At 44.1% G+C, this 16,795-nt stretch overlaps 1 protein-coding gene across 1 annotated transcript; it reads right to left on the reverse strand.

The window, feature by feature from the left end:
• Window positions 1–1,775: 1,775 nt before the first annotated feature.
• On the reverse strand, window positions 1,776–15,223 carry LOC146758248 (myosin-binding protein C, slow-type-like). The gene is made up of 4 exons (XM_085517288.1): window positions 15,208–15,223; window positions 4,949–5,224; window positions 2,939–3,098; window positions 1,776–1,852 (listed from the first exon to the last, which is right to left on the reverse strand). The coding sequence occupies exons 1-3, from the start codon at window positions 15,221–15,223 to the stop codon at window positions 3,025–3,027; spliced, it is 366 nt and encodes a 121-aa protein (XP_085373414.1). The 3' UTR covers window positions 1,776–1,852; window positions 2,939–3,024.
• Between the last annotated feature and the right edge of the window lie 1,572 nt (window positions 15,224–16,795).

Raw genomic sequence — 16,795 nt, forward strand, 5'->3', positions numbered from 1 at the left:
CAATGGAACCTTCCACTGGAAGAAAGCCTCTGATGACTTGTCACCCCAGAGAGGTCAGCTTTAGAAGCAGGACTGCTGCACAATAGAATGAACTGGAGCTCCTTAGCATCTCTTACATCCAGGAGGGGTGTGATCAGACCCACCTATCACCTTCAGGTGCGCTTTCTGACACCTTGTCTGACTTCACTGTCACTGTGCCAGCATCCTCAGGCTTAACCTGCTTCATTGTCAGTGTGCAGCAATTGCCAACGTTCTTGATGTCATTGTAATTGTTGGTGTAAAGGAGGTTGCCATTCAGGAACCATTCCACGTCCTCGTCATCATGGGACAGCTCGCAGGAGAAGACAGCAGAGCTCTCTTCTTCAATTTCCACATCCTGCAGGTGCTTCGTTACTTCTACATTGCGGGCTGTGGGAAAACAAGGTGAACTGTTACCACTGTTACTATAAATCATACTGGGATGTGGTAGAATGGTTGGACTAGATGATCTTTATGTAATCTTCTCAGTGAAGATTATACATTTATAAAGTTAGCAGGAGAGAACGGCAGAAATCAACCCCAAGAAGAGAAATCTGAGGTGAAATAGGACATGGAAGAGGCCACCCTCCCTGCTCATACCTTCAGCTGTCAGCGTGGCCTCAGTCTCTGCAATTCCTGCCTTGCACTTGTACACACCAGCATCATCAGGCTTCAGCTTCAGAATCTTGAGCTCTGCTGAATGCTTATCCCTCTTGATCTTGTACTTCTCAGAGGGCTCGATGGGTGTGTGGCCTTTGAACCATTTCACAACCTTTGGAGAAGGCCTGAAGTCACAGGACAGGATGACAGAATGACGTTCCAAAGCTGTCTTGTCCTCCAACTTCCTGGTGATTTCTATATGGTAATCTGCAAAGCAGGGGTGGAAGAGAAGAAAGGATGAGGACAATTGGAAGAAGAGGAAAGTCTCTTGCGTGTATTCCATTCCAATTAATGTCAAGTTCACAATGGTTCTTTGAACGACTCTAAAGATAAAACAAACGATTGTCTATAGGGAATGCCATTGACTACATTTCTATAAAGTAATACTGTATATTATCTACCAAATGCAAGGTCCAGCTCTTGTTCTGTGCTTATTAAATTGCTCCCAATTGTTGAGGCTTTTATTCAAATAAGAGTGAGTTGAAAATATAACAAGTACTTCAGGATGTGAATGGAGACTCTTATGCTGGGGACAACAGCAGATAAAAAGCCTGCAAGTTTCTTTCAGATGAAATCAATGACAAACTGCATCAAATTTAGGTGCTACCAAACTTTAACTTGTCTAGTTCAGAAATACAATTAATTTCACCTGATTTGACTTCTTTGGTATAGCCAAGGACAAAACCTCAGCTCTGTAGATCTGAATAGTAAGCACATCACAGCTATTCAAACAGATCTTTTACTGAGATGCAGCTGTCTCATTTAGTGTCCAACGACTTTGAACTGGAAATGGAGCAGACTCTCCAGACACATACAAAATATTTCAAAGACCCCAGTGAAGGAAGACTGTACATTAATTAATTCTTCATCTTCATGATGTAAACCAAGCCTGGATATGTTACCTCTGACAAGTAGATTGGCTGTGGATTTTGATTTGCCAGTTGAGAACTGAATGATGCTTGTCATATCAGTGGTGGTTTTCGCTATGGCAAGCTGGTGGATGGTGCCTTCTTGCTGCATAATCAAGTTTCTGCCAGCCTGTAAGACTTCCCCACGTAGGAATACCACTTGGGAGGTTTCACTGAAGGAATGGATACCTCGCATTCAAATTTGGCTTCTTCAGGCTCAGTCACATCCTCATCACACAGCTCCTTTACTAGATTAACAGATTGCTCTTTAAGAAGGATGGAACAAGAGAAAGCAGAGATGTAGAAGGAATGTAAAAAACCCTTACATTATCACCCCACTTACGTCAGCATTACTGCACATGAACACTACACCTATCAGCTCAAAATGCCTTTAAAACATCATTAAAAAATAATATAAAGAAAGGAATGTTGTTAAGAAGTCACATGAACACTACACCTATCAGCTCAAAATGCCTTAAAACATAATAAAATAATATTATAAAGAAAGGAATGTTGTTAAGAAGTCAGACAATAAGACTGACAACCTGAAGAGAGCCCAGATCTTCTGATTCCCAGTCCAACATCCAAATCAAACCATGACCTTCCCATCCCAATATCAAACTCCTTGCATTATGAAATGGAATAGAGGTTCAATGAAACACAGACATTGATAATTACTTTGGTTAAATACAGCAACTTAGCTCTGAACAACAAGTTTTCTCCTAGTAAAGGTCTCTGTAGCTCAAATGTAATGACTCTACTTAGGAGAAATTCATTTTCCAGGATGTTCTTGCCCTTATAATGGTAACAGTGGCAAAGCTGGGGACTGAACTCTTGAGTAGTGTGCTAACTCAAATGTCTCCCTTTTCTTTATCACACTTAACATCATATATATACCCTAACATTGTATATATTAAAAAAAAAAAACAAAAACAACCCTGTGCTCTTTTCAAACAGACAGAGAAAATTAAGAAAAAGTCAAGCTATGTTTTTTATCCCTCAACGTTCAAACACAAATCTGAAGTTTAAAAGTAGAAAATCAACCTCGTAAGAAAATAATCTGTTCTACTTAGCAAAAGTAAAACCCAAAAGACAAGCTGGATATTTTGTGGGCAGAAAGGTAGGTAGGTAGGAGTTTTTATTTCTGTGAAAGTTCCTGATGGCGTTCAACTTTTTTGACATTCTTGCAAATGATGTTAGCTGGTCCATGTCACTTGTTCCACCCTAACCTCAGTCCCAAAACAAAAGGGGAACTCCCTTCTGAACCTTCTTCACTTCATTTCAGATGTCTTATATGCTTGATCTCCAACCCACCCCCCACTCAGGAGAAAGATCCCCCTCTTACACCCTACCATCTTGCCGCATTCTGATGTTGTCATCAGCCTTCAGCTTGTTGTCATCTTTGTACCACTGGGTCTGAACCTCATCGTGTGAAATCTCAGACAAAAGATGCACTCCCATATTCATTCACTTCCACATCTTCCAGTGGTTTAACAATCTTGATATCTCCAGCTGTGAAACACTAGAGATATATTTGTCAGGGTATTTCCAGAACTGAGTGCAGCATCTTTTCCTTACACATATTTGCATAGAAAATAAGTAGGATTATGTTTTATTCTAAACCATCATCCATTCCTGAGTCATTTCCCTTTTCAACACAGTCAATGCATTATTGCCCGTGAACTTAAAGATAGACTTACTAGCTACAGTGGAGCTCCCTGCAAACAGTTTTCATGGAAACCAGAACCTCATTTATTCTAAAACATTTCAAGCAAAATTAAGGGTAGAAAAACAATAGAACTGACTGAATCTTTAAGGTCATTTAGTTCCAGTCCCCCTGCTATAGGCAGGGACACCTCCCTCCAGACCAACTCTTCTCCTCAGGGTCAAGGCTTCTCTCAAATCATTCTCCTCTAAGCCTGTGCCTGTGCTTGGGATTGCCCAATCTGCAGGGCCTTGGACTTGGCCACACTCAAGTTCATGAGGCTGCCAAGGGCCCACCTCTCCAGCCTGTCCAGGTCCCTCTGGGTACCATCCCTTCCCTCTAGCACATCAACAGCACCGCTCAGCTTGGTGTCATCTGCAAACTTGCTGAGGCTGCATTTGATTCCACTGTCCATGTTGCCTACAAAAATGTTAAATAACACTGGTCCCAACACCACCCTCCACCTGGACACTGAGCTATTGACTGCAGCTCTCTGAGTGTGACCATCCAGACAGTTCCCTATCCTGCAACTGGTCCATCCATCAAAACCATTTTTCTCCAGTTTGGTGACCAGGATGTCATGCAGGACGGGATCAAATGCTCTGCACAGGTCCATGTAGATGATGTCAGTTGCTCTCCCATTATCCACTGATGCTGTTACTCCATCATGAAAGGCCACCAAGTTTGTCAGGCATGGCTTGACCTTGAGGAAGCCATATTGGTTACCACCATCACCTCATCTTTATTTTCCAAACTATGCCAAGGAGAACTAGACAGAACTCTACAATGTCGTGTCACTACAAACCTGTCTGAATCATTGGCTTCTCTGCATGCTCATCACTAGTCTCTCCTTAGCTTGTGTGCCCACAGTGTATGGGGAATGTCAGCCACAAATCTTACCTAGGGGACATCTTTGCTTCAAAATCACTTGAACATCACACAATCCCTTTTAACTGTCCAGGTCTGCACTTATTTATGTCAGAATCAGACCATATTTCTGTGCTGCTATTTCCCTTTCCTTCTGAAGGGCCTGGATACAACTTGGATTAACCTCAGGAGCAGAGTTCCTGCATAAAACCGCCTGTACTGAAACAGCAACTCAACCTGGTTGCAGACTGAGAGAGAAAATGAGAGTTCACCACCTGTGAATAATGAGACTTCTCTTATTTCCCTGGGAAGTAATGCCCACTTTTTTACTTTGACGGAGCTCCTTCCCATCCTAGAAGGGAAAATATCAAGTCAAATCTACATTAGTCCTTCCATCTCTGCACTGGGCAAAGGCAGCCTTCAGATCTATGCTTAATTCACCCAATTCCCTAGAATTAATGGAACTGTACTTACTGGAACATATGCTGAAGCTTAAGCACAGTGCAGTGTTTTCAACATGTAGGAATGGCTATAGAACATGCATAAATTCTTGCTGACATATGACAGCTTAAAGCACTGCAGAGGACTGTTAACAAGCCCATTTGGACATCACCTTGAATAAATGACGTTATCCCCAAGTAAGGGAAGGAACAGCTGAGCACCGGGGAGGTACACAAAGGGCCAGAGCAAATTCTCACACTGTCAGGTGCAAAGAAAACTGAGATTTCACCCTAAAACCCAGTTCACAACAAGGCTACAAAATCCTGGCTGAGAATTTCTGAATGCTCACCAGTTGTTTCCAGCTCGAAGGTCATCTTCTGGCCAGCAGCCTCGCAGATGTATTCTCCAGCATCTTTCCTCCCCAGCTGCTCCACAACCAGACGCCGTGTTTTGCCCACAGATTCCAGTTTGAACTTTCTGGAGGAGGCAAGCAGTCTTCCATCCTTGTACCATTTTACTTCAGTTGGATCCTGTGCTACTTCACAGCTGAGGGAGGCACTTGCTGCCAGGGCAGCACTCACCTCTTTCTGCACCTGCTCCTGGTTTATAAACACAGGTTTTGGCTCTGAAGGAAGAAAAGAAAAAGTATTGACTGAGGGACTGAAATGAAACCATCTTGCAGGTCTGTATGTACAGGTTGGAACAGGTTTAGGTTACCACTTGTGTGCCCCAGTGGCGCAGTGGTTAAAGACGCCGCCTTGCAACACTGGGGCCCGGAGTTCGAATCCCCCCTGTGGCGCAAGTGGTAGAAGTGCCGCTCTGCTACACAGAGGCTCGAATCCCGGGGGCTGGACTTGATGATCTCTAAGGTCCCTTCCAACCCGCACGAAACTATGAAACTATGAAACTTGTGCCCAAACTAATAGCCTTCACTAGAGAATATCAGCTCTTCTGTTGAAACAAAGTGTCAAATCTAGGCAAGAAAGAACCTAGGAACTGAAGGAACCAAGAGGGTCCTTGAACACCAGTCCCATGGTTGCAAGTCACTATGCAAACATATTGAACCCAAAAGAACATCTGTCCTGCAGGTAACCAAAACCTGAGTTCCTTTTACTTAAGACCCACTGTGAAAAATCAAAACACATAAACATGCGATAGTCAAACCACTGGCTGCCTTTTCATGACCCAGAACAGTACTCCTGGCTTCCTGAACAGACTCCTCATGGCCTCTACCATTGCCACAACTGTGACTGTCAAAGGCACAAAGGAAATATGCTCACCAACGCAGTCCTTTGTTCTTTGTGTGTGATTTGCAGATATCTATCTTACTTTGAGCTCTGGCAATAGTCAGCTCTACCAGGTCTCTTACTGTGAGTAGCAGACTCACCTATCCAGATGCAGCCTCCAACATAAAGGCATAGTAAAAAGGCAGTGTACAACTAGGAGAAGTTCCTGCTTCTCCTGCCATGAAAGGCTGCACGTAGAACATGCACTCCAGCCTCACTGCACATACTTATCTTAGTCAAATGTTTCAGTGAACAAGAATTACAGTTTGGGATCTCAGGCACAGGAGAGATTTGAATAATATCTTGAATATTGCTTCCATTGTACATATATCAGTAATTATTATTCTACAGACAGACTGAAACAGGTCTTTGTGCCATACTAAAACCAAATACTTTCTAAAAAGCCACTCACTCAAGTATAGGGAAAAAACCTCAGCACAGACTACTGCACCTGGATCACTGTATAATAGAAACTAGATTTTACTATACTGTTCTCTGCTGTATTTCATACAACACCTGTCTTACCTGTGACATGAATCTTGAAGGTGAGTTTCTGGCCAGCAGCCTCGCAGCTGTACTCCCCTGCATCTTTCTTCTCCACCTGGCTCACCACCAGCCGACGCTGTTTGCCCTCTGACTCAGCCTTGAACTTCCTGCTCGAGGTGATCAGTTTCCCCTCCTTGTACCACTTCATCTCCGTCTTCTCCTGGGCCACCTCGCAGCTCAGCGTGGCATTTTCTGTTGGTGCAGCCTTCACCTCCTTCTGCACCTTCTGCTTGTTGATAAAGGCATCCTCTGCTTCTGGAACTGGAAAACATTGGGTAAAATATACATTAGATATGAACAACTTGTGACTGGAAGACATTAAAAGTTGCTTCTATGTTGTATTGGACCATTTCCTGGAGCAACACTGCTTCACAGTGTTTATCACACATTATAATGCATCCTCAGCACAGTCCCTATGGTCATCCCATCCCTCTGGGTAGTCTTTACTATCAGCTGGGACTCCTAATTTTCAGATTCCTTCGAATGAAGACAATGACAGATCTTCTTCTGTCTGTCTTTTTGATATTGCTCCACTCTACACTGGATATCAGCCAAGTACAGCTCAATTATGAAGACCTCAAAATCAGGAAACCATAGAAATTTAAGAGCAGAAAACCATCTTTTGACTCTACCCTATGGCAATGATATAGCCCTTAATATGGTGAATACTTGGCCTACATTAGATTTTGTAGCTCGGTTTTATGCACAAAGCATGGTTTTCTACTCTCAGCAACCCCTGATTCTTCAGAGAACTGGCTGAGGTCATCTCCTCTTAATACCTAACACATATAGAAGAAAGTGTTTAAAGCCCACCTTACCCTTTGTGTCAACAAATGGAGTTAGCATCAAAAAGATAGCAAGTGTAATTAGTTAGGCATACACACTTCAGTTAAGGTGATTCAATTAATCACCTTGCTAAGTGGGATCGCTTGATATGTTGAATCTTTTATTGATTACTTTAATGACTGCTTTATCTGGTTCTCCTTTTACCAACAACTGGTTGCTGAGAGTGTTCATGCTAGTTCCTATTTGAGGCGTGGGAGAACAGATAAACCCTAAATAAATGGACTTCCATTTCTATTCCATGGTTTGCCCTACAAAAGGCTGTACAAGTGCAGAATATTTATGATGCACTTACATCACGGACTTCTCTAGTGCTAGCCAGCTTGTAACAGCAGAGCAATTTTGAATAAGCTTCCTATGCTTGTTTGGGTCCCAGGAAAGATCCCAGGGTCCTGATGTTGATACCAAGACAGAGGCTCCAAGTATGAATGCAGGACTAGCAGGTGTGAGGGGGATTGACATTGCCGTTTATTTGCAGTGGAGACATGGAAGACCACTCATTCAGATCATTCATGCAAGCATCTTCAGGCATACCCAGCTCAGGTGACCGGGAAGGCTCCTGCTCCCCAGCAGTCATGGCAAACCCTTCCATGACCTGTCCCCCATCTCCTTCCTCCCCGCTGTCACTCTGTGAAGCCTTCTGCTGCCATCCCTTTCCCTTCCTTCATGGCTTTCTCCTCTGCATGCTGTCTGAATTCTGAGTGGCAGCAGCTGCCCAGGAGGGTAAGTTCAGCTCAAGTTCCTGTGCTGCTGACCGTTGCAGTACGTGCAATCCCAGGATTCACACCACAGCTCTACCACCAGCACTGCAGTCCACTGAAGGCGAGGGAGCAGGGCAGCAAGCCAATGCAAGAATGCAGTTGACACACTCTACATTTGACCTCCCTGCTTGTATTGACTGCAGAAGCATCATTCTCTCCGCCCATCTTCAACAGCCCCTGTTCTGACTGATGATTTTCAGGGGAGGTTCAAGTTGGATGTTAAGAAAAACTTCTTCTGAAGAGGAATGGTGATGTGGTGGCACAGCTTTGCAGGGAGGTGGTGGGGTCACCATCCCTGGGAGTGTTCAATAACCATGGAGATGTGGCACTGAGGGACGTGGGCAGTGTGCATGGTGGGATGGGGTGAGGCTGGATGTGGGGATCTTTGTGGTCTTTTCCAACCGCAATGATTTGATGAAGATCAGAAGGCTTGCTTATTAGCAAGACAACAAACATGGCCTAGACCAACCAGGTGATACAAAACTTCTCACAAATGCAATGGAGCTTTGGCCCACTTCAAATAAGGATTTCAGCGTGCACCACAAATACTGAGATAATGAGATGGCAGAATCAGCCCTCTTTTTACTCTAGTTTTCTATAGGTTTCCAAGGTGTGCAGCACTTGTTTCTTTTAAGCAAGAAGGTCTAATCTGCGTCCCACAATGCTCAACACTCAGCACCTAACATTCAACATGTCCTTAAAATGGGATTGTTCTGTGCTACCAGTGGAACCCTGGGGTAGAGGAACCCTGAAAAGCTTTCTGAGTGCAATGGTAAGAGGAGAAATTAAGACTCAGAAAGCCATTGCACTTTGGGAGAAGCTAGTAAGATGAGGATTTCTGTAGTGAAAGAGCCAACCACTCCAAGAGTATTCATAATCCCTCCTGACTTTCACACCACATCATTTTGCAGTGAGGGCTTGACTTGCACGTCATGTTACAGTGGTACACATGAGAAATACAGCAACAGTAGCTAGGCAAGCACTCTCCACGTATGGCAGAGGAGGAGGTATTACATTACCCTGTGCAGCCATGAGCTCATCCGGTCTGAAAGAGAACAGAAAACCTTTGGTTTCTGAGGCAAACAGCTAATAATAGCCCTCAGCTAGCAAAATTCAAGTGTAAAAGCACTACATTTCTGGGTTTTCTCCCTACACCTCTGCAATAAGACGTGGGCTGGCTTTGGCTGCTGAGGATTAACTTGGTAGATTCCAGCTGTTGCCATAGTCTTTCTGTCATCATTCATATTTCATTTTCTCTGACAGATACCTCCCAAATCTACCCTTTCTGTAATCCACTCTTTGCTGAAACTGCCAGTTTTCTGAGCCAAAAGCATGAGCTACACAACTCACGGAACAGATCCAAAGGCCCCAGAATCACATCCACGTGGTGTGGGAATAGTAAGAGCTGATGGTTTAAGAGTCTACACCACAGAAAACAGCAAAACTGTCTACTACAGGGGCAGAGATATATTGCACACCAGGGACTGAAGGAGCAGAATGCCCCAAGATGGAGAGAGCAAAGACTGTGACCTTTACAAGGGAACAGAACGCAAGCTATGCCCTGCAAGGACACAATGTCTGTGTGAGCAGAAAGGCAGTAGACTCCCAGTACAGTTGCTCCTCCACATAGCTGACCAAATGCCAAACCTTGACCAGGATTAAGCTCCAATGTGTTCACTGTCATAAGAAAGAAGAGGAGAAAACAGATTCCCTGTCCTGATCAGCTCAGAATACAAGACAAGAACTGTAAAGTTAACAGAGAACAAGCTGACTTACGAGCAAAAACCAGTAGAGTGCAGCTACAAATAAAACAGAAGACAAACCCTCGTCATCAGCCAGCTCACTAATGGTCACTCAGAATGCAGCTGATGTGCCCATGGCTATCTGGAGTCTAAGTTAAAATTTACCGGATCTTGTGCAAAATATACTGACACCAGAGCAATCTCTACTGCAGCTGGAGTGAGAGATCTGCCTCCGTGCTAAACTCTCAGACTAATGAGAAATGTACAATTAGAAAGGTATCAATGGATTCATGACTGGTCATTACATTTACAGAACATGGAACGAATGGTCGTCAACATGGGATTCAACAAACCAAAGGCAAGTGCAATGCCTCTGACTAAAAGTTCTTAGGACACCAACAACCAAACCTCAGTGCAGCCACAGTAGAGATCTGTAACTACTACTGTTGAAATATCAACTGGTAGAGCAGTGTTGCACATTGTACAAATCACAGTTGGACATCCATGGACAGCTCATTATAAAAGTAGTCGTAGGGGAAGAGCTGGATGAAACACTGTTAAAAACAAATAATCATTTTAGCTGCACGTTTGTAAGCATTTCTTTTCATCCTCCCCAAAACAGTTTCATGGCAGAATCAAGAGGAAGCATTCACACAGACGTTTCCACAGCCAGACTATGGAATAATCAAAGAATATCAACCAAAATGTGTTTCCTACCAGTTACATGAATCCTGAAGGTGAGTTTCTGGCCAGCAGCCTCGCAGCTGTACTCCCCTGCATCTTTCTTCTCCACCTGGCTCACCACCAGCCGACGCTGTTTGCCCTCTGACTCCACCTTGAACTTCTTGCTCGAGGTGATCAGTTTCCCCTCCTTGTACCACTTCACCTCCGTCTTCTCCTGGGCCACCTCGCAGCTCAGCGTGGCATTTTGAGTCAGTACAGCCTTCACCTCCTTTTGTACCTTGTCCTTGTTTGTAAACAGGTCTTCTTTCTCTGCAGGGACATCACAACAGTCACACCGTTTTGCTGTAGTCTGCTGCAGAGCTAACTCCAGTTCCCCATTTTCACTATACTTGCCCTTCACAGGGACAATCATGATGCCTCATTAAGACAGGAAAATACTTTCCCCTCTATTTTGCCTTGGGAAATGATAGGCATATCATTTCATATCATATCATATCATATCATATCATATCATATCATATCATATCATATCATATCATATCATATCATATCATATCATAAAGCTAAACATTTTGCAGTCTTATAGCAGATTTGGACATGAGATTTAGAACACCTGCATGCACTGCTGAACCTCCTCCCTTCTCTTTTTTTCTTCTCATGTCTCTCTACATTTCCAGTAAATCAGAAGGGAATGGCCCTCTAGAACAGGTTGCCCAAGGAGACAGTGGATGCTCCATCCCTGCAGGCATTCAAGGCCAGGCTGGATGTGGTTCTGGGCAGCCTGGGCTGCTGCTTGGCAACCCTGCACATAGGAAGAAGGGGGTTGGAACTGGATGAGCACTGTGGGCCTTTGCAACCCAGGCCATTTATGAGTCTGATTAGTGGCATTTTCCACCTAATTGTGTCATTCAAATTTTGTAACCAGATCTCTTCAAACACCTCCCCTTTTCTCACTCCTTGCATGCCTGGTGTGCTCTTGCACTGTAACCCTGCAGACACCAGATGACTACAAGAGCTGCACAAGTTACCCTCCTTGCCTATTGTTTGTTGCAGTAATTCATTCCTGGATGGAAAAGCAGATGTAGAAAAGTGTAGCTATGACACTACATGACAAAGAAAGTCCTATAGCCAAAATGTTTTGCACCAGAGAGGCTGTAAGTTGATCCTCCAAATGCAAGACACACCAAATGAAGCATTCCTTTATCTCCAGGATTTCAAGCATTTTCTCACCTCTGACTTTCACTTGGAATGTTGCTTTGTCATCTTTTGTTTCACAGCTGTAGCTCCCTTGGTCTTTCAGGGTCACATTTCTGACCACGAGCTTGCGGTGAGTCCCCTGGGAGATGATGGTTGTCCTCTGGTCCTGCTTCACCTCTGTTTGATCTTTCTTCCATACGACAGCTCCGCTTGCAGCTGACACCTCACACACCAGCTCCAGGCCTTCAGAAGGACTGACTGATATTTCTGGAGTCATTTTGGGCTTGTTGACAGAATTAATGGCTTCATCTGAAGAAAAAAAGAGAAAGTGGTTTACATCCTGACTCAGGCTTATTCAGCGCAGCATGAAGATACAGTTAGAACTGATTGTAATGTCTCTGCTCGTTACATTTGGGTGATCGAGTTTCACCTCTGGAGGTACTCACATACAAACGTGTGCTTGATTCTCCTGTGTAAGGAAAGAGTAAGTTCTATGCAGACAGTTCTTATTTCTTTTAATCATTTCTGTATTCTGCATATGTTCTTCTGAAGATAAAATGAAGGCAGCTAAGTAACATGTTTGCAATACATGAACAAACCTATTCAACACCTTGTCTCTAAGCTAACAAGCAGCGTTTGATGAGCACATCAGTATTTCATGCCCTTCATTCCATCCAGACAGAACCTGCCTGAGGAGCAAGCTGATGGCTGTCAGCTACAGGCAGACCTAGCTTAGTATTGCATTTCTTATAGCAACAACTGTTGCTTTCATTCACTGAATATACCAAGGCCAATTGCTATGCCAGGCACATTTATGACATCAGTGAACAAAAAATTCATTAAAAATTGTAATAGACAGGAGCCATCTATTCTTTTAAAACTAGGTGACCAAAGAACAGTCCCTCTAGAGTCAAGCTGTTAAGAACTAATAGCACAAACCAATATCACATACATAGATTACTTCCCTGCCCTAAGACCATCTTGCGACCATTTGGTGCTCCTAATTAAGCCCTCTTGATGGCATTTTGTCTGAGCCATGTGACATTTTGTGATAGGAGTTACTGCCAGTGTTCCCTTAACCCTACACCAAAGTAGGAGGTATCCATTCTCAGGGAATCATGCAGGCTTCCTCTGTATATGATGCTCAGAGACATCCCCAGAACTTTTTAAATCTTAGCTTAGCTCTCATCCAATAATGTTCATCAAACAGTGCAACTTGTCCTTTGGGGATGCCTTTGTTCTGCATCCACCAGTTCCAACGGAGTCTTCTTGGCTTGTTTTAGATCAGTTTTTCAACAGATAAAGCCAGGGTCTTTGAATTACAAAGTGAAATTGCAGAATGCATGATTCTCAACCAAACAGAACGGGAGGTGGGATGCAGGGTGAATACCTGAGCCAACACCACCTGCAAGCAATCCTTCAATATCTTAGGAATCTCTAGCCATCCCAAATCCAGTGTTGTGCTTGATCTATCATCTCTGCTGAGTTTTTAGCTAGCTGATGGTGAGCATCATGGTGGTGATGGGTGAGCAGTCGGACTAGAGGGTCTTAATCAACCTTAAGGATCCTGTGATCAGAGGAACGCGAATGTGCTGTTAAAGGTCACAAGCGCTGCACTGCAGCATGAGCATACACAGCGAAAGGCTTTCAGTAGAGCTTCGGTTCATAAATGAGGACTGGGTTATGGAAAATAGGCTCAAGATAGAAACCAGAAAACAGATCTTAATGCCAGGTTCTGTGAATGCAGCCAGCTGAATTTCACAGATATTGAATATCAATGACAATTTCTTGTGTTATTTTACCCTCCATCCACCCTGAACAGGAACATGTCAGTGACAAGCATTACTCCTCCAGGCTTGACCTGACAGTGCTTTACTTGTACTATGAGCTAATGCCAGGAAGGGCAGGAAAAGAGTTTCATCCACGTGCCTTCTCCTTCCTTAGTAAAACCAGTGTGAAACTGCAGCCACGTCAGGCTGAAGGAGACGTCTCAGATGTCCTGCCTGGATGCAGGAGGTCACGTGTCAGAGGATGTCTGGCACGTCAAGTCTCATGGCAGTGCAGTGCATGACAAACTGCAACAACACTTTCCTGTGGGCTCCTTTGGGCACGAGGCCCAGCGGGTGACACACCTCTGGCTGCAGCTCTTCAGAGCCTCCCAGCAGCCACGTGATGCCCATGGGAGAGACACAGCTGACCCGCACAGCAGACGATTTACCAGCTAGCTCTGGTTTACAGCAAGAGAAGATACAAGTGGCGACGCTGAATGGTGAAATACTGCGAGTGTGTGGCATGGGTATAAGATTGGTGAGCCTGAGGATGTTCAAAGTCAGGCTGGACAGGGCTCAGAGCACCTGATGGAGCTGCAGTGCCCCTGTTCATTGTGGGGGAGTCCAACTAGCTGACCCTTCAGGGTCTCTTCCCTATCTATGAGATGCACGAAAGCTGATTCTGCAGTAACCAAGCTACCAACAGCAGTTGTTTGTCTTACAGCTTCCAACACAGATTTTAAAATAACAGCATTGATTACTCATTTGATAGTCACATTACAGTGCAAAGCACATGGAAACATCCATCAGCGAATTCAATTAATTCTGGGGGCAGACCTGCCAGTATGAAATATTATGTTAACATGACAAAGAGAGAGAAGAAAAGCAAAATTAAGACTAGCTGACAAGCCTTGGCAGGAATTCTGCTCTCCATCAATTTAGTACCATTATTCAATTCTGTTTGGAGCTGTCTCCATGCCTCTCTGGAGTTTGTTCTTTGAGAAGAAGCAATTAAGTAAGCTCTCCAATGCCAAAGTGCATACACTACTCTAGGGCTTTGTTGTTTCTCCATGGACCAACAAGGGTTGACAAGCCAGCAGAATATGATGAAGAGCCTCATGCATACTCAGAGTAAAAAAAAAAAAGGCAATTGTTGCTGGGAAGAAGGTGCATTTGCATTTGTGTCATCTGCAGAGGGTACTGCAGAAATGGAAAGTCTTCCACTGGAGCAAACAAAGGGCTCTCATTTATTGCAATCAAGGCCCAGCGTGTGGATCTCAGAGATCAGACCTACACCCTGCAGCAAAACAGAGACCTGCGTGGAAAAGTTCAGTTTCTCTCTCCATCTGTGTCAGAAAAAGCCCACCATGGAATGACAGCTAAGTAAACATCCCTGTGACTCTTCACAGGTCTCTTCTACATTTGGGATCACTGCTACAAAAAGAGCTGTTGACATCATCTCTCGTGGCCACCCTGAGAGAAGAGCAGGAAGGCTGGGATGCTCTTTTTCCTATCTTTCCCTTCATTTCCTCTATATCTTAGGGACGAATCACAGGACACAACACAGAAATCAAATGGCTCTACAAAGCAGATTGGCCAGTTCAAATCAAAACAGCCACTGAAAACACCCCAGATGCTGTCTGACAACAGCTGGACTGTCGGGGAGTCAGGTGAATGCAGTCTGCTGGCCCTGGGCAGGAAGAGCACAGCCCAGACTGTCACATACCTTTCAGTGAAAGCTGATAGAGCATTTTATCCCCCTCACAGATGCACTGATAACTTGCGGCATCATCCATGGAGTCGTTGTGAATTTTCAGGGTGTGTTTCTTCCCCACAATTTGCAGTTCATATTTTTCACTGGCCTTGAGCTCCTTCCCATCCTTCATCCACTCCACAGTAGCACCTGTGTCTGAAAGCTCAGCCTGCAGTTTGGCTTCCTCACACAGCCGAGCGCAGATCTTTTCTACATCTTTGCTCTTCTTGGTAAATCTCACTGCAGCACCTGTCAGGAGCAAAGGCCTCATTATTTCAATTTATATCAGGCTAACGTGGTCAATATTTGCTGCAATATCTCTGAAAAAGTATCACCTTCTGTTCCTGCACTCATCATTGTGTCACTGGTGAGCAATTCAAGATATTTCATTTAGTCTTCTTGCCGGATTTACTAAGTAAAAATCAACCAAACATCTCCTTCTACTGATTAAGAATGCTCTAAACATGCTTCTGCAGAGGTTTCCACCCAATGACAAACAGCTCCTCCCATAATGAATGTTTATTTGTTCTATTTTGTCATGCAAAGCTGATTGATAGAGATATTATTGGAATGATTGCTCCCCTACTTCTAAACTATTCCAGTGCAATCAGAAAGGCTGTCTGAACCTGGAGCTGAAAGTACTGCTCTATGGTGATGCAGTGGTAAACATGGTGACTGAATGCACTGGCCAATAGCTGTGAACTGCAGACATTCATCAGCTGGCATGAAGCAATCTGGTTCAGATACCAAGCAGCTGGGTAGATTGGCTTACCCTACACTCAGTGCTATCATGTTTAGGTCATTACCAGGACTCACGTCAGTCCATGGGATGCAATTTCAGGTATTTGGTACAGTCAGTGAATGCCTGCAGCCCCAGTTCTAATCATCAGATCACAGCAACTCTGCCTTGACAGTAAGAGGAAAGGAGAAGGATCAAAGCAAATACCTCTCACTCCCATCTTGGTGCTGACATCAACATTTTTGGCAACAAATTTCACTTCTGCTGCATCATCGTTCTTGGTGACGTTCTTTATGATTAGGCTGTGAGTAGTTTGCGTTCTCTTGATGATGCAGGTCTCGCTTTCCTGTAAGACTTTACCATTGAGGTACCAAGTGCCGCAACACGTTGTTGTAAGGTCAATAGTAAACATGGCATCCCCTCCAGGTACAGCTTCACCAGTTGTTAGGGGGGATTTCACAGCCAGGGCTGGGTCTGAGGAAGAACATGTATGTCTTAATGCTCTTTAGATGCAAGTCTGGTATCTCATTTAGAGATGGAAGATTAAATCATAGGTACATTTCTACTTCTCCCTTTGCATGAGTGCTGGAAGAAGCACTTCTGTGCTTAAGATCTGTTACAGAAAGTTCTGCCTCTTGCACATGTGAGATATCAAAAGATAAGGATATTCATGTCTCTGTCACAGAAACATAACTCGTATCACTTTAGTGGTAGCTGGAGGTTGATAGGAGATAGGAGAACTAGGAATAAAGGAAAGCCTTTGGTGTGTTAATGAACTACTATCCTTAAAGTCAAAGGAAACATCTTTAGGGAACCAACACAGCTGCTCAGCACACACTGACCCATTTCCATTGGGGTTTTTGTGCTTACCAAGGT

The sequence above is a fragment of the Coturnix japonica genome, chromosome 16, assembly GCF_054131305.1.
Source record: "Coturnix japonica strain WE chromosome 16, WE-NBRP24, whole genome shotgun sequence".
In the NCBI taxonomy this organism is placed as follows: domain Eukaryota; kingdom Metazoa; phylum Chordata; class Aves; order Galliformes; family Phasianidae; genus Coturnix; species Coturnix japonica.

Coding starts and splice junctions, on each gene's coding strand:
- LOC146758248 (XM_085517288.1), bottom strand. Junction 3,099..4,948: donor CTTCGAGCTGGAAACAACTG/GTGAGCATTCAG, acceptor AGTGTTTCACAG/CTGGAGATATCAAGATTGTT.